The sequence below is a fragment of the Nomascus leucogenys genome, chromosome 10, assembly GCF_006542625.1.
Source record: "Nomascus leucogenys isolate Asia chromosome 10, Asia_NLE_v1, whole genome shotgun sequence".
NCBI classification, from domain to species: Eukaryota; Metazoa; Chordata; class Mammalia; order Primates; family Hylobatidae; genus Nomascus; species Nomascus leucogenys.
The window spans coordinates 86,346,893-86,373,129 of record NC_044390.1 but is presented as its reverse complement, the minus strand read 5'-3'; the positions used below and the strand labels follow the sequence as shown (position 1 = coordinate 86,373,129).

General features: G+C 47.3%; 1 protein-coding gene and 1 long non-coding RNA gene across 2 annotated transcripts; one reads left to right on the top strand and one right to left on the bottom strand.

Moving 5' to 3' along the window:
* Nucleotides 1-269: 269 nt before the first annotated feature.
* Nucleotides 270-16,317, bottom strand: HSPB8 (heat shock protein family B (small) member 8). Its single transcript, XM_003279967.4, has 3 exons — nt 15,352-16,317; nt 7,930-7,993; nt 270-1,315 (listed from the first exon to the last, which is right to left on the bottom strand). Exons 1-3 carry the CDS (start codon nt 15,716-15,718, stop codon nt 1,156-1,158), a joined length of 591 nt encoding a protein of 196 aa, XP_003280015.1. The 5' UTR covers nt 15,719-16,317; the 3' UTR covers nt 270-1,155.
* Nucleotides 16,318-18,529: 2,212 nt separating this feature from the next.
* LOC115837086 lies at nt 18,530-20,947 on the top strand. The gene is made up of 2 exons (XR_004032128.1): nt 18,530-18,607; nt 20,448-20,947. It is a non-coding gene; the product is annotated as an uncharacterized LOC115837086 (long non-coding RNA).
* The last annotated feature ends 5,290 nt before the right edge of the window (nt 20,948-26,237 follow it).

Sequence of the window (26,237 nt, the reverse complement as noted above, 5' to 3'; positions counted from 1 at the left end):
ATGAGGATAGATTGTGACTATGTACACTTGTCAGAGATGGCAGAGAAAAAAATGGAAATATCTGGGGCTCTTGGTGGCATAACAGCTGAAAAAAACAACTCTGTATCTACTTACCTGTAAACTTTTTGTGAAGTTAGAAAACAGCTATTTATATCATTTAAGCCACTATTCATCAAGTAACATTACTTGAAGCCACAGCATTGCTAACTGATGTTGTATATCTAGGTGGTATTACATTTAGTTCCTCCTTAAAAGAACCACACAAAGGCTAAGAACATCAGCTCCTTTATTATTATTATTATTATTAATTATTTACTGTTATTTCCCCCTAAACAACAGCATAACTCAAATAACAATGACACACACGTCCCGCCCATATACACGATACCACTAGCCTATCTGTCAGGCTATCTGGCCTTTGCTTGGTTCCTGATGGAGCTGTCTGGAGACAGCTCCCTCTGTAAAAATCCCGACTGAAACATAGGGGACAGAAGAAAGGGGGGACCTTGGCCAGATCATAAACTGAGAGGCTCCCAGAGTCCTTAGGGAGTGCTAACTTGGAAACCTTGGGAACATGCTGGTAACATCTGGGCAGAGGGCAGAAGGCACTGTTTGTTTTTATGTGGTTGATGGATAAATTCCATATGGGGATATAAGACTTGTATATCACCCTTTATAGGCCAGGCATGTGGAAGCACAGTGGGGTTAGCTACTGGGTTTCATTAACCAAACCATGCGGCACGGTTTGGGAGCCATGGGAATTGGGAGCCCAGAGTAGGAACCCGGGTGATGGGGGAGGTCCCCAGAGAAAAGTAACCCTTGCATTTGCTGCAAGGTAAGATGCAATGTGAAATGTTAAGTCCCCTTTTATGTGTTTTGCAACTATAGAATGTGCAACATTTTCATCAAGATAGAAAAGGTAAAGAAAGAAAAACTAGTATTTTGGCCTAACGCAACCAAGCATGATTTGCCAATTGCGCTATCTTGTGGGCAAATCTACCACTACACTATCCAGGGAATCCGTGGTCAGTCCCCACCCCCGCACCCCCTAACATTTTACTTGCACTAAATCTGAGTTCAGCTAAAGTAATGTATCCTGGAATCAGAGAAGCCCTAGGGTTGGGGACAAAGCAAGGATGGGCTAGTACTGGCATCTCAGGTACAGGTGACTTCCTGGCTGTCCTGGGGAAGCTCATTATTGAAACTGCTCTCTCCAAATGTTGAGTAAGGAGGGACCTGGGGAGCTTCGATGATCAACAGACCCTCTGGGGAAAGTGAGGCAAATACTGTCACAGGATCCACCTCTGCAGGAAGCCTAGGAGAAACACACGATTTTATTCATTTATTATTGTTAATATAGCTTAAACATTCTTTTATTCACTTGAGAGGAAATATTTTTGATAAGAGCTTAGGCTTTGGGGACATACAATGTTGGGTTTGAATCCTGGCTCTACCCCTTTCTAGCTGTGTAGTCTTGGGAAGATTATTCAGTTGCTCTGAGCTTGTTTTCTCATCTGCAAAATGAGGATAATAATACCGAACTTGTAGAGTATTTGAACTTCAGAATCTGAGTATGCTTTACAAATGGTAAAATGCTGTTTGAACAGCAGTTCTTAACTTAAAGGAGAGCTGTGGCCCACATATTTGGTCCCAGGTTGAAGTCATCACCTTAATACCCACTACTGACCACAATTACTAGCAGAAATGGCACCATTACCATCCCTTTATAGAGCGCACGTAAGGTGTTATGCATAGCAGGCAACACATTTTCATCTGACATGTGCTTGCTGGAGAGTGCTTCACTACAAAATGCATTAATGGTGATGCAAGCACTAGGTACCTTGGCGGATAAAAGGGGCCAAGCTGGCCACATGTAGATTTCAGATGGCAACATACTTGATGGTATTCAAAATAGGCCTTGATTTTGTTCATACCCTAAGTATCTCTGATGTGGTTTGGCTGTGTCCACCCAGATCTCATCTTGAATTGTAGCTCCTGTAATTCCCATGTGTTGTGGGAGGGGCCTGATGGGAGATAATTGAATCATGGGTAGGAGGCCGTTTCCTCCATACTGTTCTCATGGTAGGGAATAAGTCTCACAAGATCTGATGGTTTTATAAGATTTTTTGCTTGGTTCTCATTTTCTCTCTTGTCTGCTGCCACGTAAGACGTGCCTTTCACCTTCTGCCATGATTGTCAGGCCTCCCCAGCCACGTGGAACTGTGAGTCCATTAAACCTCTTTTATATATATATATATATAAATTACGTAGTCTCAGGTATGTCCTTATCAGCAGTGTGAAAACAGACTAATACAATCACTTAGCAGATCATTATTATCTTGTTCTTCTTCCTTTTTTTTTTTGAGACAGAGTCTCACTCTGTCACCCAGGCTGGAGTGCAGTGGCATGATCTCAGCTCACTGCAAGCTCCACCTCCCAGATTCAAGCAATTCTCCTCCTGCCTCAGCCTCCTGAGTAGCTTGGATTACAGACACCCACCACCATGCCTGGCTAATTTTTGTACTTTTAGTAGAGATGGGGTTTCACCATGTTGGCCAGGCTGGTCTCAGACTCCTGACCTCGTTCATGATCCACCCACCTCGGCCTCCCAAAGTGCTGAGATAACAGGCGTGAGCCACCGAGCCCAGCCAATTATCTTGTTCTTAAAACTCAATTATAGACAATACCTGGTTGGAGTATTATAAGAGGATGATTAAGAGGTAAGAATTAATATGCCCATTCTACAGATCACTAAACAGAGACTTGGGGGAAATCAAGTGACAAGCTTAGTGAGAAAGCATCAAAGATAGAATTTCTAAACCTAAATCTGGTCCAAATTCTAATAAGGTATTTTTATGATTTTTGGATTGCTTTGGGTGACTGCGACTATTGAGAATTTGGTTTCTTCAACAAACTATTAAAACTGTGAGGATGTATTAGTGGTCTCATTGGGGTGCCATTATTTTTTTTTTAATCATGAAATCCATGGCCTTCTGAGTACTTTCTATGTGCCAGGTACTTTAGCTGAGTCATATCATTTTGGTATTAACAATAATCCCACCAGGCAGATTCCATTGCTGTCCCCATCTTACAGATGAGGAAATTGAGGCTCAGAGAAGTGAACTGCTTTGCCCAAGGTCGCTCAGCTGGCAAATGGCAGATAGGAACTGGAATCAGAATCCTGGTCTCCAAACTCAGCGTATCTGATCGTGATGCTCTCCTGCCTCCCCCAGCACCAGACATTTGAAAGAAGGACTATGGCAGGAAGGCCCGGAAGTTCAATCAAAAGCTTTCCACTGGTCCATGCTGGCTCTGCCTATTATAAATACAAGGGTCTTGATGAAAGAACTAAGGCATGAGGTAAGCCCGTTCCTGATCATGGGCAGGACTCTTTCTGGAGGGGCTGGGGAGTTTTTTTTTTTTTTCTTTCTTTCTTTCTTTTTTTGTGGGTACAGCAACCTGTAGCCACATGAGCCATATCTTCCCAGGAGATTCCTTGCCAAATTGAAACCATGGAGATGAACAAGGGTGCTTCTGGGAAGCCCATTTGGAAGAAAAAGAGGGAACTAGAAAGCTGCCAAGTCAAGATTTTGAAGCGGAGACAAAGTCAAAAGTTTAGACCTCCCTCCAAATGCTGGGGATGGGCTGACTGTTTAACCATGTGCACACCAACCCAATGCACAGCAGGTACAGTGTCACAGCGTGGCTGTGGCCTAGAGCATGAGTTTTGCAGGCAGGCCGACCTGCATTCAAATTCGGATTCTTCCTGACCACACAACATGGGGCTGGTGATCCTGCCTCTCTGAACCTATTTCTTTGCAGAAAAAAAGGGGGCAATAATAGTACCCACCTCTTAGGATGGAGTGAGAATTATGTTGCAGTCTTTGGCCTTACATGTTGGCATCTTGACAGCAAGATGGAGTATCATACAAATTGCAGGATCATTGAACCACAGAGTATCAGGGCCCCAAAGCATCTTCCTGATTGTCTATGACAATGCTGTCATATCACTTATGGGGAAACTGAGGCTCAGAGAGACACACATGTCCAAGGTCTTTCACCAGGTGACTTCCATGTTGAACCCACTTGGTGGGAAAGTAATTCCTCTTCAATTATCTTTCAGTGCTTCTACTTACATCTGAAGGAATGTCTCTGCTAAGTACTAATATGCCTTTAACACCTGTAGCCTCTATCACTTGCTACCTTCCCTTTTTAACAATGAGAGAGCTGAGGCCCTTAGGCAGGCAATATTATCTAGTTAGAATTTAACCACAGTTTGCTTTCATTGGATTTATTTCATGATTGCCTTCCTCAGTGAACATTTTAGTGAAGAGAATTTAACTTTATCAAAAATGAGATGATCTAAAAGAAAAAAAAAACCTTTAGTAAATCATGGTACAGCAATGTATGCATATAAGGCAAAAAATAGTGAAGATAGGATGTGAATGATGGTATTGCAAATGACTGTAATTTGGTTTCCCCTAACCAAATAGGAAGATCATGGATTTTGAAAGCTGAGACCCAAGACCTCTCCCTCTCCTCCTTATTCAGTCCAAATGGGGCTTGTCACACAGAGATGGATGTGTTGGGATGAATTTCCTTGCCATGGTTAAGGCAAACAGCTGCAGCATCCTGCCTAGGTGGAAATCTCCAAGGGTCTCAGCCTCGCTGAAGGAATCTCCCTGTCCTCTAATGACTGGAGTTTTCCCTGGGAGAGGAGGCAACGAGGCCTCCTGAGATTGGTCCAGAGGTGTCCCAGGCTCCAGTTCGACTCCTTGGTGTCTAGAGTCTGGGCAGAGCCAGGAGCTCCCAGGAGTCCCAGCTGCTGGAGTGTGAGTCCAGCCTTGTGAAGCCTTTTCATAATATTAATTCCCATGGACCAAGCCCTGAGTCTGTATTCCATGCTTAATGCGTTATACACATCCTCTCACTCCCATCACAACCCCTCCATGCAGGGATGTGGGAATGGAAGGTCAGAGCAGTTAAGCAAGTTGCCCCAAGTTACCCACTCACTTTCTCATGGAGCCAGGACTGCCTGCACCTGGAGCTGAGATTCAAAATAGTTAACAACTGGTGCAGCTGGGCATTGACCATTCAGAAGGGATGGGTGCATGTCATAGTGATGGAGGAGGGTCCTGGGACCCTTTAGTTGTTGGAAGGTGGAGAGGTTTAGAGGGTCCTGGGGACAGGATCAGAGTGACTGGGGTTGGCTAGGGAGGGCTCAGGTCAATAGCTAGCCAATATTCAGGGGTCCCCATCCCCCGGATCATGGACTGGCACCCATCTGTGGCCTGTTAGGAACCAGGCCTCACATCAGGAGGTGAGCAGCAGTTCAGCCAGCATTACTGCCTGAGCTCCGCCTCCTGTCAGATCAGCAGTGGCATTAGATTCTCATAGGAGCTTGAACCCTATTGTGAACTGTGCATGCGAGGGATCTAGGTTGCATGCTTCTTATGAGAATCTAATGCCCGATGATCTGAGGTGGAACAGTTTCATTCCCCAGTCCATGGAAAAATTGCCTTCTACGAAACTGGTCCCTGGTGCCAAAAAGATTGGGGACTGCTGAATATTTTAACAACTAGCCCAGCTCAGCAGCTGAGCACCAGCCTGGAGCAATTTCAGGCATTTCTCTTCAGGTTACTTCCAGCAAGCTATCTCCCCTAAGGCCTTGGAGCATGTGAAATACACACACACACACACACACACACACACACACCCCTTTTAAGATGATTAATTCACTTCTTTCTTACTCAGTCCCTTTTACAGCTATGCCCTGCTTGTGACTCCACCCTGAGACCTCTTTTGAGCCTTGACATCAGCTTCGCCCTGCTGCCTTCCTTCCTCTCCCTCAGCAATGTTTAATCTGCTTGCTGTACCAGGGATAGGTGTGGGGCACGGAGATGCCAGGCAAGCCAGCGAACACGAAGAACAAATGGTTCGGCGTTTGCCTTATCAGGAAGTGTCCACAGGCTTCCAAGAACTGCAGAGGCTCTGGGAGGGCCAGGGACAGACCCGTGGGGGAAGAGACAGGAATGTAGAATCCCAAAGCTGGAAGAAGCCTCAGAATTCAGCTAGTGGGATCTCTCCATACACAGAATTTCTTTGCAAAGGCTGATGGAAAAGTTAAGAGTCAACAATAACAATAGTAATAATGAACTGCCACTTATGAGGACCTACGCTGGGCCATGACCTCATGTCACTTTCAGCCAGGAACTCTGCAAGGCTGGAATCAGCATCCCTTTCACAGATGAGGAAACAGCATTCCTTGCTCAAGGACTGAGCGTGGAACTCAGAGGTCAGGGATCTATTCTGGGCCCTTTCTAGTTGTAAAGACCTTGGGTATGTCCCTTCACCTGTGGGAGACTTAGTTTCCCCGTATTGCAAGGAGGGTCATGTCTCTTCTCCCCGATGCACACTTTTGCTGCAAAGACTAAATGCAACAATGGCTTGGAAAAGAGTTTAGGGGCCAGGCGCAGTGACTCACACCTGTAATCCTAGCACTTTTGGAGGCAGAGGAGGATAGATCACTTGAAGTCAGGAGATGGAGACCAGGCTGGCCAAACATGGTGAAACCCTGTCTCTACTAAAAATACAAAAATTAGCCAGGCATGGTGGTGTGCACCTGTAATCCCAGCTACTTGGGAGGTTGAGGCAGAAGAATTGCTTGAACCCAGGGGGCAGAGGTTGCAGTGAGTTGAGATCATGCCACTGCACTCCAGCCTGGGCAACAGAGTGAGACTCCATCTCAAAAAAAAAAAAAAAAAAAAAAGAGAGAGAGAGAGAGAGAGTTTAGGGGCCAGAAATGCACATAGTGGAGTGACACTGATTGCTGATTAGAGAGAAGGTATGTATGAAGCACCTGGCAGTTGTTTAAGTGCAGCCATCGTGACCACACTGTGCAACTCTTCTCCCTATAGGTACTGCCAGTTAGGTAGTAACTGGTGGCTTTGGTTCATGGCCTCAGCCTGATTGTCTTTGGCTGCTCTCATGGTTCCCCCAGGCTCCCTTTCCCTGTTAAACATGAATCCCCTCTACTCCCTCCCCTCAGCAAAATAGCTCTTCCTCTGTCCCAATGTCTCAGCCTCCAAACCTCTCTGGGTAGTATGCACGCTCTCAGGACACTTTCCAACTTCATTTTTGTGGGTGCTCTAGAGAAGGTGCTCATTCTCCTGGCAGGGCAGAGGCTGAGCAAGCAGCCTGCAAGATATTCTGCTGGGGCATTTTGGGAATCAGGGGATGGTCTTTCTGGATGGTGACAGGGTCCTCCCTCAGCTATGCCCCGTGGGTAGGAGCTGTGAGATTGTGGACAAGTCATTATCTTGCTTGTCCTCAGATGCTTAGTCTATAAAAGGGGGTTGTTCCCCGGGTGCAGTGGCTCAAGCCTCTAATCCCAGCACTTTGAGAGGCTGAGGTGGGTGGATCGCTTGAGCCCAGGAGTTCAAGACCAGTGTGGGCAACATGGTGAAACCCCATCTCTATTAAACAAATACAAAAAATTAGCCGGACATGGTGGCACATGCCTGTAATCCCAACTACTCGGGAGGCTGAGGCACACGGATCTCTTGAACCCGGGAGGTGGAGATTGCAGTGAGCTGGGATCACACCATTGCACTCCAGACTGGGTGACAGAGCAAGACTCGGTCTCGAGATAAATAAATAAATAATAAATAAATAAAATGGGGTTTTTAATACCCACCTCACAGGGCACCGAGCAGATGAGATGATGCAATCTATGTGCTGCCCCTTCTGGGACCCTATTACAGGTCTGCTGGGACATTTTCTCCTCGTTAGGTGTGAGGGTTCAATTCCCTGCCCTAAGGAGGCGTCTTAAAAGAGAGATGCCCAAGAGGGAGAAACCCCAGATCATGGGTCCCAGGTGTGCCCCCTCCTCCACTCCCACCCTGAGCTCCACGACTCCAGGTTACTTACTGGATTTTCTTTGTGAAGTTCTTAGAAACGATGCCACCTTCTTGCTGTTTCTCTTCGTGTTTGCCTGGAAGGAAGAGAAGTGTGGAGTGTCAGCATCTATGTTCCTTGGGCATCCTTCAGGACTGAGGCTTGGGTTCAAATCCTGGCCCTGGACCTGCCTTGCTGTGTGGCTTACGCCTACCCTAAAGACTCCAGTTATCTGAGCCTCAAGGACCTTGTCTGCCATACAGACCCACTTAAGTCCACTTCCAAGGCTGGCTATGAAGGTGAAATAAGATAATTGATGGAAAGGAGGCGTAGACTGTGGTTTGCAGGTAATTAAGGGTTAGTCTGAGGAAATCACAGAAACTGGGCCATGTGTTGTACCAAATCTTCCAAGTCTCCCACGTGACTCCTCTTCTCTAACCTGCCAGTAGAACCCTGGGGCTGACATCTCAGACTGGGTGGCAGGCTTGAAGCAGGGTCACGTGCTGAGGGCGACTCTGCCGTGTAGCTTGCTTTATAGCTAACAGAGAGCTTTCCTAACTCTGGGCCCAGACGTCATTCTCTGTTTGTTTCCGACATGGAAACTGAGGCCTGGTTTTGGATCCAGGGTCGCCTGGTGTTGGATCCAGGGTCACCTAGCAGGTCCCTGGTGGCTCTGAGCTTTGAATCGGCTCTCACTGAGTCTAGGCCAGGTTCTAGGGCTTGATGTCCCTCTGCTCTTGAATTCCTGTCTGTTCCAGCTCCCACTTAGCTCTTTAAGCCACGTTATCTGTACCCAGTAGTGAAAGCACAGCCTGGAAAAAGAATGCTTCAATCTGCCAAAAACACCCAGCTTTTCCTAAGGGCACTGTGGATGTGAAATTCCACCAGCCCTCTTGCCTCTTAACCTGTGGTAAGAGAGGGCTTCCCAACCCCCTTAGGGAGGAAAAAGATGAAATTACAAGAAGACTTGGGCCTAAACTGGTTTTGATCTTGTAATGTATATAGCACATTCTGATTCTCTCGGCCGCTCCTCGTTCTTTTTTTCTTTAATAGAGAGAGTGTCTGTAGTTTCTTTTTAAACAAACAAGATTAGTACAACACTGGGGCCATTCGGCTGTTACTTTTCACTCCTCATTTGTGGGGACACCTTCTGGAGGCAAGAACTCTCATTTACATAGGGAGGTGCTTCTGAGGGGCCTTGAAATCTAGAATGTAAACAACTTTGTTGAATAGAGCAGTCCAAATTTTTTTAAACTGACAACTTATAGCTAATTACTTTTAATTATTTCCTTGTTAATATCTTTTTTTGTGCTTTAAGATAATGCATGTGTATGTTAGAAAATGCAGAAAATAGGCTGGGCATAGTGGCTCACTCCTATAATGACTGCACTTTAGGAGACTGAGACAGGAGGATCACTCGAGGCCGGGGGTTTGAGACCAGCCTGGACAACATAGAGAGGCGCTGTTTCTAAAAAATAATAATAATAATAGGCAGGGCCTGGTGACTTATGCCTGTAATCCCAGCACTTTGGGAGGCCGAGGCAGGTGGATCACGAGGTCAAGAGATCAAGACCATCCTGGCCAACATGATGAAACTCCGTCTCTACTAAAAATACAAAATTTAGCTGGACATGGTGGCACGTGCCTATAGTCCCAGCTACTTGGGAGGCTGAGGCAGGAGAATTGCTTGAACCCAGAAGGCAGAGGTTGCAGTGAGGCGAGATCATGCCACTGCACTCCAGCCCAGCAACAGGGTGAGACTCTGTCTCAAAATAATAATAATAATTACTATGATTATGATTATCCAGGTGTGATGGTGCATGCCTGTAGTCCCAGCTATTTGGGAGGCTGTGGTGGGAAGATTGCTTGAGCCCAGGAGTTGAGGTTACAGTAAGCTGTAATGCACCACTGCACTCCAGCCTGGGCAACAGAGTGAGATCTGGTCTCTAAATTTAAAAACAACAACAATAACAGAAGAAAAAATTAAAAAAAAAGAAAAAAGCCATCAGAACTACCCATAATCCTGTCACCCCAAGGAAGCTACTAATAATATCTTTTATATGTTCTGACTTTTCTATGTTTCTCAGAAATGTGTAAATGTTACATAGTATCCATGTATATCGGTATTCTATCAAATGGGATAGTTCTCTGCATTATGTTTGGAACTTATTTTTCTCTCTCGCTAACACATTGTAATTACTTTTCCATATTACCACATACTCTTTGACAACATAATTTTTAATGGCTGCAGTGTTCTATTGAGGAATATATAAGAGCTAATTTAACCAATCCCCTCCTTTGGGGCGCTGAAGAGTTTCCATCATTGGAGAGAACTTCACGGCCCTGAACATTCTTGTACCTAGAGCTTCACACCGGGCCCTATGACTTCTTTAGGATTAACTGAGGACTAATGCAACTTCCAGAATTTCTAAGGCTTAATCTATATTGCTAAATTGCTCTCAGGAAAAGAAATTCATTTTAAACTGGAGTGTCTGGCTAACCAGAACATGCTCTCCTGTGAATGTGTGGCCGCTTAAAGAGTCTGTCCTGTGCTGCCAACTCCATGTCCACCAACTGCCTGGCTCTAGCACAGGCCTGTGCCCAGAAGAGCACTGTCTGTTCTTTGGTACCCTCCCCATAGCCAGGGCGCCGGGAGACCTGCTGCCCCTGGGGACAGGCCAGTGCCTCTGACTCAGCCCTTTTGCATCCTAGAATCCTCCTGCATGCTGGTGTCTGGGAATAAAAACTGATAATATAAATAATAATAGCAAAGTAATATAGTGCTTCCTTGGTGTCAGCCACTGTTCTAAGCACCTTATCTATATCAACTCCTTTAATTTTGGCAACAACCTTAAATAATAATATAAGCAGGCACTTTCATTATTGTCATTTTGTAGATAGGAAACCTGAAGTTCAGAGAGGTTAAGTGCTGTACCCAAGGTCACACAGCTTGGAAGTGACTGGTGCAAAGATTCAAAAGCAGGCAGACAGGTTCTGGAATACTGGGTTTTGGACTTAAGTCTCTACTCTGACATTTCCTGGCACATCTCTAAGTTTCTCTGAGCCTCAGTTTATTCTTCTCTGAAATGGGAATGATGACACCTATCTTACTGGGTTACTGTAGGAAGCAAATGAAAGCGAGTCACAGAATGGCTTTGGAAGTTGTAAAAGTACCAAGTGAAGGTAAACACTTGTGGTTTATTTTGATGTTTGGGGAAAGGACTGCTCCTCAGAAACTAGGTGCCTCTGTCTGCTCTGAAAATAGGTATTGGGGTGAGGGAAGGGAGGATCTCTGAGCAGGGAAAGCTCCAAGATTTCCAAAAGAGGGGCCTGGAGGTGGGGTTAACCTCGTTTAAAGAGAGTATTGCTAGGAGGATCATCTTGAAACTCAATTTGCTTATCATTTGCCTACTTAGATTGGGGCAGCTTAAGGATTATGAGTGATTTTTAATTTCTTATTTTGCTTTCCTAACTACATATTCTATCATGAAGACATTTTATTTTCGTAAACTGAAAAAAGTAATTATTATGATTTTTAGAAATACATCCAGAGGCTAGGAGAAGTCAGAGACCCCTTGCAGACATGCTTTTTTCAACATGCCTCAGAGAAATGTAGGTGGAACACTATTGGCCCAGCTAAAGAAAGAAAGTGCTGTTTCCAGGGAAGGCAGAGGCCCTGGGACTAAGGAGAAGGGGTGGAAATAAGGCCTTGGGGCTTTCCAGTCTCTATCTTAGCCAGGGTCTGGCCCAGTGGCCCATGAAGGGAACATTTCTTGGCTGGTGGTTGCAGGATGGGGGCAGGGGAATCTGAGGCTTGCTGGAAATTGTCTAGTCCAGCATTTTCCAAACACTTCCTTGAATGAGACACTCATACGTGGTCAGATAAGATAGAGCTGCCTCTTAGAGATTCATAAACTACATTAGTGACTTAAAGGCTCTGATAAGTCCTGCAGTGAGAAGACCTGTTTATAATTTTGTTTTTACTGGTACCATACAAGACCTTGAACTCTCCTGCTCCTGTTTCTTGATGCCTAGTAACAGCTTGAAGTACATTGGTAAATTCTGATCTTGTCTACCTCTTCATAAGACCAACAGTAAAACTGAGGTTCCAGAGGCTGTGGGATTTGCTCAGGGCCACACCGCCAGAAGTAGATCCAGCCATCCTGACTCAGAACCAGCCAGAGAGGCCTGACATTGAATGTCAGACACTGCCAGGGAGAAGTGGGTGATCTCAGGTGAGTTACTTTCTCTGGGCCTCGGCTTCCTTACCTGTATAATGGTGTTAACAAACCTACCCACACTTCCTAGGAGGTCCTTGTGAGGAGCCACTGAGCCACCACATGTAGGCCTTTCGCACGTGCTTGTGGAGGAACGGATTTGTCATTTTGTGGTATAGGGTGGGAAATTGGATCTGACTTCCAACTTCCCTTGAAAATTGCTTTTTATTTTTATTTTTGAGACAGAATTTCTTTCTTGTTGCCCAGACTGGAATGCAGTGGCACGGTCTCAGCTCACTGCAACCTCCACCTCCCGGGTTCAAGCGATTCTCCTGCCTCAGACTCCTGAGTAGCTGGGATTACAGGCACTCGCCACCACGCCTGGCTAATTTTTGTATTTTTAGTAGAACGGGATTTCACCATGTTGGCCAGACTGGGGGTCTCAGACTCCTGACCTTAAGTATCCTCCCGTCTTGGCCCCCCAAAATGCTGGGATTACAGGCATGAGCCACCGCACCCGGCCCGAAAGTTCCTTCTTAAATAGAGCTCCTGATATCAATTTTATTTTTAAACCCCTTTTATGAAAGCCCTTGTATGGACTCTCAGGGAATTTGGATTCTGTCTAGCCGATGTCCCTAATTGCACATCTGAAAAGCTTTGTCTTTGTCTTATTTAAGCTCCCAATGACCCCATTTTACAGACGTGGAAATTGAGACTGCGTGACTCACCCAAAGCCTCTGGATTAGTAAGATACTTAGCTGAGATCTCAACATGGAGCTGCCAGACCCCACCTGTTATGAAGCACCTACAAAAGAGGACGGTGAAAAGCCCTCCAGGCTGGACAGAGGGTCTCCTAGACGGGCTACAGGGTCGGGTAGACCCTTGGACTTGGGCTGGAAGCATCTAAGACCCTAATTAAAACGAGGACAGAAGGAATGGTGATAATTGTTCCGTTTACAGAGTGCCAGGCAAGCAACTATTATTAGCTCCATTTTATAGACCCTCTGCATATATTATCATAGATAGTCTGCATATGTTTAATCTTTCCTACACTCTTGCAGGACAGATATTATTATGGTCCCCATTCTGCGAATAGGAGAAATGAGGCTCAGAGGGATGAAAAGACTTTCTCGTCCACATCCACCATGCTAGTGAACAGCAGTGCTGGGATCTGAACCCAGGTTTCAAAGAACATCTATTATTCATTATTTATTGGGGCCTTCCTGGATGCCTGGCACTATAACAACAACGACGGCAATAATAGTACTAATTCCTTGTGTTCCAGGTCATAGAAATGTGAAAGGAAAATAAATCTTGGGGCCCCCAAATCACTAAGCTAAAGGGAAAAGTCAAGCTGGGAACTGTTTAGGGCCAACCTACCCCCCATTCTATTCAAAGTCAGCCCTCTGCTTACTGACATAGATGAATATCTGCTTGCCTTCTTTGGAAAGGCTAATCAGAAACTCAAAAGAATGTGACCATTTGTCTCTCACCTACCTGTGGCCTGGAAAACCCCTCCCTGCTTCAAGTCTTACTGCCTTTGCTTCAAGGTGTCCTGCCTTTCCAGATCGAACCAGTGTACTTCTTACATATATTTATTGATGTCCCAGGTCTCTCTAAAATATATAAAATTAAGCTGTGCCCAGACCATTTTGGACATGTGACAGGAGGACTTCCTGAGGCTGTGTCATGGGCGTGTCCTCAACCTTGGCAAAATAAATTTCCTAAATGAACTGAGATCTGTCTCAGATTTTCTGGGTTCACAGGTGTGTACACATTTTACAGCATCGCCTCACTTAAAACAACAATCCTTATGGTACAACCATTTGAACCCTAATTTCCAGATGAGGAAACAAAACAGAAGCACAAAGTGAAGTAATCTGCACATCCTGCTGGTTAGAGTTGGAGCCAGTTTTGGAACTCGTGCCCTGCCCCCCAGCCAACTCAGAGATCTGGCTGACCCTGTCATCAGCACGTGGCCCCAGTGTGTCTCCCGGCCCACCACACCCGCTGGAGCCTCTGATGTTTATAATTCTACCATGACTGGCTTGAAACTCCCCCTGAACGCTGCTGGGGCTTGTTCCTGCCCAGCCTGTGTTTGCAGTGGCTTTGACTGATTTTCTGGAAGGCAAGCCTCTGCCGGGAACACATTCTTTTTAATGGAGCGTTAATCAGGAGGGAAGGAAAAGAAAGATTTTTCTACTGCCCAGCTTAACAGGGGCTGAGCTTCCTGTCTTCTCTCATTTTTTCCCCCTAGTATGTTTATTTCTCCCAGGGTGGGATGTGGCAGTGAGAGCCCTAGGCCTAAAGCTGTGGATAGGCCCAGTCCCTACTCCACTCCTATTGCTGACTCATGGCATGACTGTGAACGAGTCCCACCTAGGCCTCAGCCTCCTCAGCTGCAAGATGGGCCTAGACACCCCTGCTACTCTGGACTGGACTGAGGATGATTTTGGAGAAGACGTATAAGAATGTCAGCCCAGCCCTTGACACCTGGCAGGTGCTCAGCAAATCATCACTTCTTCTTTCTGGCCTCCTAATTCCCAGACAGCCTGGGTCTGAATCCTTGGTGGCCTTGAACAAGTTACTTTAATCTCTCTGTGCTTCAGTTTCCTCATCTGAAAAAAAGAAGATAAACAGTACCCACCTCCTCTGGTTGTTGTATTAGCGGAGATATTATAGGCAACAGCATTTAGCAAAGTGCTGAGCAAATAGTTAGCATTCAGAGTTACCAGTTAGTGTTATTACAATTACTGGTAAGCCTCAGTTTCCCTGTCTGGGACAAGGAGAGGTGTTTCACTGGAAACCAGTTGTGGTTATTAACACTATCATTGTTCAGCCTTAACGTGCACTTCTAGACTCTGTGTTGTGACGCTGGAGTGCACAAAACCCCGTTTCTTCTTTGTTTTTTAATTCTTTGATATCTGCTTAACCTATTCTTTATATTAAATGCCCTCCGTCAAAATATCCAACATGGTTTCTATTTTCCTGTCTGTACCCTGATTGATCAGCACTCAGAGGCCCCAATAGCTGAGTCAGGCAGGTTAAGATCTCTGCTGGGAGCCGGGAGAGAAGTTTTCCATAAAGATAACTTTGCGGGCTGCATTCCTGAGCCCTGAGGTCACCTGTGTCACACAGTCCCAGCGTCTACTCTCAGGAAACTTTCTCCTGGCCATTCCCAGGGCTGAGGCCTACACCCCCGCCCCCCTATTCTCTCTCCGTCCTGCCCCTGACTTACCAGACACCTCCACATATCCATCTTTGGTCTTCACCATCAACTCCTCTGGCTTGAAGCTGTGCACATTCACACACACTTTCCAGGGCTCCCCAGGGAAGGGTGGGGGGGTCCTGCCCTCAGCAGGCACCCCAAACCTGGCGGTGGCAGTGGGGCCTCGGGGCACCATGCCCGACCTTAGGGTGCCTGGCCAGGCGGAGGAGAGACGAGGCAGAGCCCAGTCGGGCCAAGAGGCCGTCAAGTCGTCCGGGAAGGGGTCCATGCCAAAGCCATCATCCAGCAGGCGAGAGGAGAGGGGAGAGTCCCGGAAGGGGTCTCGGCGCAGGCGGCTTGGGTAGTGGCAGGAGAAGGGCATCTGACCATCAGCCATGGTGGCTGCTGAGCTCAGAGGGAAACAGAGGCTCAGAGAGACAGAACCACCTGCCCAAGGTCACACAACAAGGTGGTGTGGCTGGGCTAGCTTATTCTTCAGCTTCCGAAAATGCTGCTTTCCTGCAGGGAGAAGCAGAACCAACCACTGCCAGAGACGGTTGTGTCCCCTCGGCTGGGGTCCCAGCCCCCAAAGGTAACCCCCGGGCAGGTCCAGCAGAATCCCAGAGGGTCCCCGTCCGCACTGCCTCACGACAGACCGGCAAGCCACCGTCCTTCCAGGCTGCCCAGGCTGGCAGCCAGAGCCGCTGAGGTCTAGAGCGGAGCCAGGAGCTTAATAAACCCAGGGCACGCGCGCCTAGAAACTTCTTCTGGCTCCGCCTGGGCGGCAAGCCTTCTATTTATTTGCTGCTGGAGGCTGGAGGCGGGTTTTGCAAGCGTCTCCTGTCACAAGAATATTCGGAGGTGATGAACCAGCCCCGGAGAATCCGCGGAGGGAACAGCTGGGCTGTGGGGGGAGCTGGGAGGGGCCGCGTGCAAGTTCAGCCGGCCTCTCCGGACACTCTCTCCTCCCCTGGCCACTCCGCTCAGCTCCGCCCTCCGCTTGCTCCGGGAGCTGGAGCCGCCCTCCCAGAGCGGGGTACTAAGGCCTGGCTATTAATAACCCCGAGCCTGGCTGAGGGCTCAGGTCATCCTCTGGAAATACCTTCCCGAGAGCATGTCGTATCCTGCCTTCCCCCTGGGGACCTGCAGAAAGGGAAGAGAGAAACAGAAGCCCAGTGGATTTGAAGGATGGCCCTGGGTTGGAATCCCGACTTACAAGGTGGCCAAGCTCCTAGAGCCTCAATGCCCTAAGGGGAGAGTGGTAAAGGAAAGAAAAAATGTTTTTAATGTATATTATATATATATTCATATGACGCTTGTTAAAGTATGATAAGCAAGACTTTACTGGGCAGGGAAACTTTCTCCATAGATGTGGGGACCCCTGCAATGGGATTTTGCAGTGAGGGAGAAAGATTAGACTTGATTCCCAGCAGGTCATGGGTAAGTGTGAATTTGTACCCAAGAAGCAGGTGGGGGGATCAGCGAATGGAAATTTACTAGGAGGAAAGTCCAGGGGTCAGAGGGATTCGGGCTTAGCTAACCTAAGAGGATTCTTGCTGAAGACAGGCCAGGGTGCTCAGACATCACCTGGGGGACGGTGGAGGATGAGGAAACTAATCAGATGTCGAGGGTGATCAGAAATCGACGATGGGTGATTGCTGCTAAACAGACTTAGCAGAGTTCATGCCAAAACTGAATTTTTCTTTCTTTTTTTTTTGAGACGGAGTCTCACTCTGTCCCCCAGGCTAGAGCGCAGTTGCGCCATCTCGGCTCACTGCAACCTTCGCCTCCCAGGTTCAAGTGATTCTCCTGCCTCAGCCTCCCAAGTAGCTGGAATTACAGGCGCCTGCCATCGTGCCCGGCTAATTTTTGTATTTTTTAGTAGAGTTGGGTTTCACCATCTTGGCCAGGCTGGTCTTGAACTCCTGACCTCATGATCCACCTGCCTCCACCTCCCAAAGTGCTGGGATTACAGGCGTGAGCCACCTCGCCTGGCCCAAAACTGAATTTTTATAAGGAACCTCACAGATGGGCTTAGGAGAAGATTCAGAAATCCGATGAATGTTTGGTCAAGCAAAGCATCTTCATAGGCAGTAACATTATTCCCAGGCACCTCCAGGTTGTCAGTTTTCCTCCTTATAAATGGACATAACAGTAGCCAACTCACAGATGTACCATGAGGAATACAGGAGGTAATTCTCTTTCTCTTTGTATTTTCAATTTCGAGTTATCAATTACATAATGTTTGCCATATGCCAGGCCCTGCTCTATGGGCTTTATAAATATGAATTCATTTAATCCTCACCAGCAATCCTGTAAGGTAAGAGTACCAGTATTATCCCATTTTACAGATGAGAAAACTACCATAGAAGTGTTCATGAATAGTAGCTTCTATTATTATTATGACTGTTAATACTGATAATTATTGAAAGGTGTTATACTCAGGCAGGATGTCTGGTCTGAAACTCAAAGCCCCAAATCTAGACTTTCCTGCTCTTACCATGCAGCTGGAAGAATGAATTCACAAATCCTCCTTTGGCCTGGAGGGCTCTTCGGCTTGGATTCTAATCTTTGATCTGTCCGCAACAGGTAGACAAATTTAGGCGTGTTGTTTTCCCTCCGTGGGCTTTCGGGTCTCAGCCCTGCCTTCTTCACCAGATGAGGGTAAATTGAGGATATTCAGGAATTCAGTGAGTCATAGGTTGAGAAATTGTTTTGATATTAAACAGTGAGTGCATGAGGCAGTTTGCTAAAAATAATAATATGGAGAAAAACAATCACTGTCACCCATTGCCTCCTGTGCATCTGCTTTTAGAGTTAGTACATTTCAGACATTACTGAGTTAAATCCTGATTCGATAGTTAAACGTCACTATTATCATCATCCCCATTTTGCAGGTGAAAAAACAGAGGTGCAGAGGCTTGGCCCTTGCACACAGATATGGAGTGGCAGAGCCTGGGTGGGAACCTGGGTTGTTCTGAATCCCGGATCTGTGCTTAACCGACAGACAGAAACTCCTGCCCTCCTCCCCAGCTGAGAAAGAATGGTGGGGACCCCACAGCATGACATGTCCTGAGTGACTGGGCCCCCACTGGATGTGGGGTGAGCTCATCAGGCTGGAAGCTTCAGGCTGACGTTATGGCTGGGCACAGAAGCCTCAGCTCTCTCTTTAATTACAGCTGGGCGGGGCCGGCTGAGTTGGAAACCAGTTGTGGGGAGAATCACTGCATGCCGCATGACGCACTGGAGAAACCTGGCCCTGCCTGGGACCTGGGCAGGGGTTTGAGTGAGGTTTCTGAGTGGGTGGGACAGGGTGGAATGAGTTTGTGTGTGGATTTGAGTGGGTGCAGGAGTGAGTGTGTGTTTAAGCGCCGATGGCGCTGTGTTTGTTTATCAGCGAGTCTGCTGGTGGTTATGTTCAGGAAGAAACTCCCCTCCTTTTCCCTTCCCAGGCCATCCCCAAACCCCTAGATGACCTGTCTGCCTCAAACCAGGCTCAGTTGGGACCAGGGGACCTGGAAGGAGGGGAAGACTGGCGAAGGAGCAGGGAACTGAACTGTGATGACCTAATCCACCTTCTCATTTCAAGGATGAGGGGGAGGAAAGGGAGGATGCAAAGGTGGAAAATAGAAATAACAATCACTAGCATTTATGGGGCACTTGCCCCGTGCCAGCTTCTGTTCTGAGCACTATAAGTGTATGTGCCTAAACTCTTTTACTTCTCCCCACAATCCTATTAGGAAGGATTTTTATTTATTTATTTTGAGATGGAGTTTCACTCTTGTTGCCCAGGCTGGAGTGCAATGGCATGATCTTGGCTCACTGCAACCTCTGCCTCCCGGGTTCAAGTGATTCTCATGCCTCAGCCTCCGGAGTAGCTGGGATTATAGGCACCTGCCACCACGCCTGGCTAATTTTTGTATTTTTAGTAGAGATGGGTTTTCACCCTGTTTGTCAGGCTGGTCTCAAACTCCTGACCTCAGGAGATCCACCCACCTCGGCCTCCCAAAGTGCTGGGATTACAGGCATGAGCCACCATGCCCATCAGGAAGGATGTTTTATTAAACTCATTTTAGAGATGAGGAAACTGAGGCACAGAGAGATTACCTGATATGCCTATGTCAGTGGCAGAGCTGGGATTCGAACCTGGGCAGTTTGGTTCTTGTCTCATCTGCTACACTGCCTCTGAAGTCAAAGTCATGGCTCACATTTATCGAACACCAACCATGTACCCGGCCCTGTGGTCAACAGTTTTATCCATGACCTCATGGAATCCTTGTGGTTCAGAGAGGTCAAGCCACCTGCCCTGGACCACACAGCTGACCAAGGATTGGAATTCAAGCCAGGGGGCACTTGGGAGTGCACGGTAATAACCACTACGGGACAATATTGTCCAAGCCTTGCCCAGCGATCCTTCCACACTGCCTGGTGTCCTGTTCCCCCTTGGGCTCTCACTGCATTTCTGGATCCGGCCAGCCCTTCATTTCAGGAAGCTGAGGAGAGAGGCAGCTGCTCCTGCTAACTCGGCCACCTGGTGAGGAGTCGCTAACACATGAGGAAAGCAGTCACTAAACCCCATGGGCTGTCACCAGTCAGGTGAAAGAAAATATGACGCTAGGCTCAGGGGAGGCTCGGGAGAAGAAGGGGCCTCCAAGCTGGTTCTGCCAGGGAAGAAGAGACCTTAGAGGGGACTGTGGTGCAGGGGAAGGATGTTAGATCCTGGGGACCAGAGCAACGTTTCTCTTGGCTGCCATCCTTGTAGAGCTTTCATACGAGGCATACCACTATTAATTCTCAAAACAGCCCAGGAGGAGGGGGAGATCACCCTGCACGCCCGAAACTGGGGCCCAGCTGGTGGGGACGGTGGTGGTCTGAAGCCACACAGGTAGTGCTGGGACCAAGTAGGACAAAGACATAGCTGCCAGATTCTGTGCCTTTTCTTTTCAATGTAGTAAGAAACAAAAACTTCCTACCCTCCCCTAGGGGATTCTCAGCCCACAGCCCCTCCCCAGGGTCTGAAGACCCATCTCAGAGTTAGTTCTTTTGGGTGGCCCTGGATCCCAGCACATTCTCCAGAAAATAAGAAGTAAGCATGCTCATGCCTTTTTATTTCTTTTGTTTCTCAGACCCTCCTACAATGACACTAATGGAATTCCCAGCGCACTTTGGCTCCATGAAAGCAGGACCCTCGGGTGTCCTGTTCATAGCGGCATCCCCAGCGCCTAGAGGGTGCCTGCTGCTCTGTAGAAGCCCAGCATATCTTGGACGAGTAGATGATGTCCTATCAGCAACCCTGGGTCTGAATTGCCTAGCTCCTGCTGGGTAGACTCCACACGCAGTAACAACATCAGAATATTAACTAATTTCTGCAGTCCATAGAAGGTGCCGGGCACCAAGGCTTCCCAAGCATGCTCTTTTTAATTTTCATCACAGCCCCCTGGAGGTTTTATACTATTATTATTCCCTTTTTACAGATGAGGAAACTGAGGCAAATGACATGAGGTGACCTGCCTGAGGCCACGAGCTTATGGATTCTGAACCCAGGTCTGTCTGAACTTTAAGCCCAGGCCTCTTTTCTCTGCCACACACCCCAGCAAGAATGAATAAATAAACAAAATAAAACAAACAGCCTGCACTGGGTCCCTCCCTAAATGAGCCTATGCCCTCACAATCTTGGGAAAGTAACACTTATTTATTGGAGCTCTAGCTTTCTTCTATTATTTTCTCCAAAATTCTTTCCAGGAATTGCCTTCCCTGACCACCTCTGCAAATAATAATGATAGCGGTAGTAATAATAATAATAAGTGCATATTTAACATTTAGCACCAGTTGTAAGTGCTTTTGCATATATCAAATTATTTAATTCTCGCCTGAATTGCTCTAAGGTAGGTATTATTATCCCCATTCACAGATGACAACATCAAGGCACAGAATGGTTAAATAACTTGCCCAAGGTCACACAGCTACTAAGTGGCAAAGCTCGGATTCACGTCTAGGCAATCCGGCTCCAGAGTCTGTTCTTAACCACTATGTGATTCTGTGAATAACAACAACAAGATGACAGTAATGATACCCATCATTATTTGAGAACTATCACGTCCCAAGATCTGCTAAATGCCCTATATGTTGTGCCTCTTTTAATCCTCATAACAACCCTTGGAGGTAGAAGTCCTGTTGTTAACCACATTTTACGGTTGAACAATCTAAGGCACAGGGTCAGATCTGGGATGAATGGCTGCAAAGCCTGTACCTTCAGCAGCCCAGGGAGCCTGTGCCACCCGACCCCTAGTGTATGCCCAGCCAGAGCACTGGCCCTCCAAACCCAGATCTACCGGCAGAACACAGCTGAACTTCAGGTCACTGGACCACCTCTTCCCCCACCTTCTTTTTTATTTATTATTTATTATTATTATTATTATTTTTTTTGAGACGGAGTCTCGCTCTGTCACCCAGGCTGGAGTGCAGTGGCGCGATCTCGGCTCACTGCAAGCTCCGCCTCCCGGGTTCACGCCATTCTCCTGCCCCAGCCTCTCCGAGTAGCTGGGACTACAGGTGCCCGCCACCATGCCCAGCTAATTTTTTTTGTATTTTTAGTAGAGACGGGGTTTCACCGTGGTCTCGATCTCCTGACCTCATGATCCGCCCGCCTCGGCCTCCCAAGTGCTGGGATTACAAGCGTGAGCCACCGCGCCCGGCTTCCCCCACCTTCTTGCTGGGCTTCTCTCTCTGAAACCTTCTTCAGCCCTTCCAAACTTTCTCAGCAGAACAAATGACACCAAGAACATGCTGACATTTGGGAGAGTGCCTGGGAGGAGCTATCACGCATCGAGCAGAGGATCCTTACATGATACTAATGTGAAAGCCACTTGGAGCTAGGGCAGGGGTGGGGGCCCCTCAAGCTCAATGGGAGTTCCTCTCTGCTGCAGGTGCCGCCAACAGAAGGGAGTCCAGGCTCAGCTATGGGACGGAGAGGATCATCCTGCCCTCTCTCCACCCATCCTCAAGGAGGGACATCCCCAGCCGGGCTCTCAGGGGCTCTATTTCTTATACCTGAGCCTAAATCAAGGCCTCTGAGATCTTTCATGGTCCAAATACTTATTCCTGGTTCAGGGAACCAATATCTCAACTAACCAGAATTTTCAGGAAGTGACCGGGCTGCTATTTCCCACCTAAGACAGACAGTAAAACATAGTGGGTAGGAACTCAACCAGATATGGATTTTAATCCCATTAGCTCTGCTGCTCTGGGCAAGGAACTTAGTCTCTCTGAACCTCTGTCTTGTCATCTGTAAAATGGAGATGCTCTCAAGACCTATCTCCCTGAGTAATTGTCAGCATAGGTTATCAGGGGAAAAGCTCTGGGAGGTGGGCATGCCCTCGATCACATTGGACCTTGCAGACTCCATTAAGAGGTTAGACTTCGTCGTGAGCAGATTGAAGAACCATTGAATTCTTTGGAGGAGGAAAGTGCTGTGATGAGAACTGAGTTCCAGGAAATCACCGTCTGCTTTTGGAGAAGATCTTATGGGGGCTTTAGGGAGACCAGCTAGGAGGCTCTTGTAGTGGTCCCAGTGAAATGGCAGCCTTGGCTGGGTTGTTGGCTGAGGAGCAGTAAAGCGTGGATAAAATCATGATCTATTAAAGAAGCAGGAGCATTTTGTTTTTTTTTTTTTTTTTTTTTTTTTTTGAGACGGAGTCTCGCTCTGTCACCCAGGCTGGAGTGCAGTGGCGCGATCTCGGCTCACTGCAAGCTCCGCCTCCCGGGTTCACACCATTCTCCTGCCTTAGCCTCTCCGAGTAGCTGGGACTACAGGGGCCCGCCACCACGCCCGGCTAATTTTTTGTATTTTTAGTAGAGACTGGGTTTCACCTTGGTCTCGATCTCCTGACCTCGTGATCCGCCCGCCTCGGCCTCCCAAAGTGCTGGGATTACAAGCGTGAGCCACCGCGCCCGGCCAGCAGGAGCATTTTGACTGCCGATTGCGATGAGAGGGGAAGAGAAGTTTGCATCAAATGCATGTCTCGGTTTTCAGACCTTTCAACGGGGTGAATGGTGGTGCCACTCAGTGAACACGTGAGGAGGAGCAGATGCGGGGAGTGGGAGACACAGTCTGTTCATTTACTCACGGAGTCATTCATTCCACAATTGTTACGTTCTCACTTGGAAAGCACTAGCCGAGGGGCTAGAGATGAAGCAGTAAATGAGGCAAAAGTCCCTGCTTTCATGTGTATCAATAAACGGATTGTGAAAGGAAAATAAATCTTGGGGCCCCCAAATCACTAAGCTAAAGGGAAAAGTCAAGCTGTGAACAGCTGAGGGCAAACTTGCCTTCCATTCTATTCAAAGTCACCCCTCTGCTCACTGAGATAAATGCATATCTGATTGCCTCCTTTGGAGAGGCTAATCAGAAACTGGAAAGAATGCAACCATTTGTCTCTTATCTACCTATGACCTGGAAGCCCTTGCACCACTTCAAGTTGTCCCACCTTCTCCTCTGGTTGTCCCACCTTTTTGGACTGAACCAATGTACATCTTACACATATTGATTGATGTCTCCTGTCTCCCTAAAATGTATAAAACCAAACTGTGCCCCAACCACCTTGGGCACATGTCCACCTGAAGCTGTATCACAGGCGTGTCCTCAACCTTGGTAAAATAAACTTTCTAAATTAACTGAGACATGTCTCAGATTTTTAGGATTCACAAAATAAATAAACAATAGAAAGAATTTCAGATACTGTCAGTGGCATGTGAACCAGAGCAACTCAATGGTGAATGGGGGCTGGGGAAAATGAGGCTGAGACCTGCTGGGCTGCATTCCCAGTAAGTTAGGCATTCTGTCACAGGATGAGGTAGGAGTTTGGCACAAGGTACAGGTCACAAAGACCTTGGGTCACAAGGTCTTTGAGATGAGATGGGAGATCGGCACAAGATACAGGTCACAAAGTTCCAGGTTCCCTAAAGAAGCCGGCTAAAACCCACCAGAATCAAGATGGCAGTGAGAGTGACCTCTGGTCATCACAGCTCATTATCCACTAAGTATAATGCATTAGCATGCTAAAAGACACTCCCACGAGCTCCATCACACTTTACAGATGCCATGGCAACGTAAGGAAGTTATATTTACACCTACATGGTCTAAAAAGGGGAGGAAACTTCGGTTCCAGAAATTGCCCTTCCCCCCCACTTCTGGGAAAACTCATGAATAATCTACCCCTAGTTTGGCATATAATTAAGAAAGAACCATAAAAATGAGCAACCAGCGGCCCTCAGGGCTGCTCTGCCTATGGAGTAGCCATTCTTTTATTCCTTTTTTTTTTTTTTTTTTTTGAGGTGGAGTCTCGCTCTGTCGCCCAGGCTGGAGTGCAGTGGCGCAATCTCGGCTCACTGCAAGCTCTGCCTCCCGGGTTCACGCCATTCTGCTGCCTCAGCCTCCCCAGTAGCTGGGACTACAGGCACCTGCCACCACGCCCAGCTAATTTTTTGTATTTTTAGTAGAGACGGGGTTTCACCGTGTTAGCCAGAATGGTCTCGATCTCCTGACCTCGTGATCTGCCCACCTGGGCCTCCCAAAGTGCTGGGATTAGAGGCGTGAGCCACTATGCCCAGCCCCTTTACTGTCTTAATAAACTTGTTTTTGCTTCACTGTATGGACTCTCCTGGAATTCTTTCTTGTGTGAGATCCAAGAACCCTCTCTTGGGATCTGGATCAGGACCCATTTCTGGTGACAATACTACAAAATTTTATGAAGAAAAAAGGAAGGCTCCTGATTAACCTTCTTGTCGGATTTCCTGCTAATACTCACTCGTTGGTCATGGGCTTCAATCATAGGGTCCCCATTTCTGACCCTCAGATGGAAGAGTCAAGCACGTTCCTGCCTAAAGGTCTTCCTGCCTGCTGTTCCCACAGACTGGAACACTCTTCCCCCTCCATAAGGCAGGTCTCTTCATTCATTTGTGTCTCTAGTTAAATTTCAACTGCTCAGAGAAATCTTCTGTAATCACTTAATAAGTCACACTCTCACATTAGCTGGTTTACTTTTCTTCACAGCACTTGCCATTAACTGATAGTTACATTTTACATCTCTAGTTATTTGTTTCTCTGCTTCCTCCATTAAAAGGTAAGCTCCATGCAGGCAGAGGGCAGGGACTTGTGTCTGATTGTTCATGGCCGTATCATTGCCACCTAGAGCAGTACCTGACCCATAGGCAGGATTCAATGAAATGGGTGGTTTGAGGTTGTAACTAGTGCTGTTTGCCAAACATTTCTGGTTTCTCTTCCCCCTCCTGCTTTCTGGGCACCTGTGAGGTAGCAATGCACTTCCTGATGCCACTGTGGTTGGAAGGAGCCATATAACTAGTTGTGGCTGATGAGTTGTGAGCAGAAGTGATGTCTGTCACTGCCAGTTCAAAGCACCTTGGGAGCCCATGGGAGCCTCTTGGCTCGTGTAGGCAGGACCCTTGGGTGAGTTCTTTTTCCCTCTGCCCTATGATCATCAGCATCACAGTCGTCAACATCAGTAACAAGCAGACTGACCCTGCTGGCCCACAATGGACACAGTTGAGAAAGAAGTCTTTGCTCTTTCAAGGCATTGAGATTTTGGACTTCTTTGTTATTGCAGCATAACCTGACTTATTCTGATGGAGAGTCTCCCTAATTCTGTAATTTTGTGGTTGTTGGTATTGCTTTAAAAGAACTTGCCCAGTACTAAAATTATATTAGGGGGTAAATCATTCTGCCTCCTCTGTTTAGAGCCTGGCTGGGAAAGTGGTACATGTTCCTCTCCGTTTGGAGCATTTATGAAGAATTCCAGCATGAGCCCCTTATACAGAGGGTGGCTCTGAGATCTTTGGAAAAGGGAGAGATGGAAGGTCTGTAATCTTGAGGCCCCTTTCCCAGATACCTCTGCAGTCAG

What these genes read in the sequence shown, in the direction of transcription:
- HSPB8 (XM_003279967.4), bottom strand. Translation starts at nt 15,718, where the DNA reads ATGGCTGATGGTCAGATGCCCTTCTCCTGCCACTACCCAAGCCGCCTG. An exon ending in TGGATATGTGGAGGTGTCTG is followed by an intron (nt 7,994 to 15,351) that starts GTAAGTCAGGGG and finishes TCTTCCTTCCAG; the next exon opens with GCAAACACGAAGAGAAACAG. An exon ending in AACTTCACAAAGAAAATCCA is followed by an intron (nt 1,316 to 7,929) that starts GTAAGTAACCTG and finishes TGTTTCTCCTAG; the next exon opens with GCTTCCTGCAGAGGTGGATC.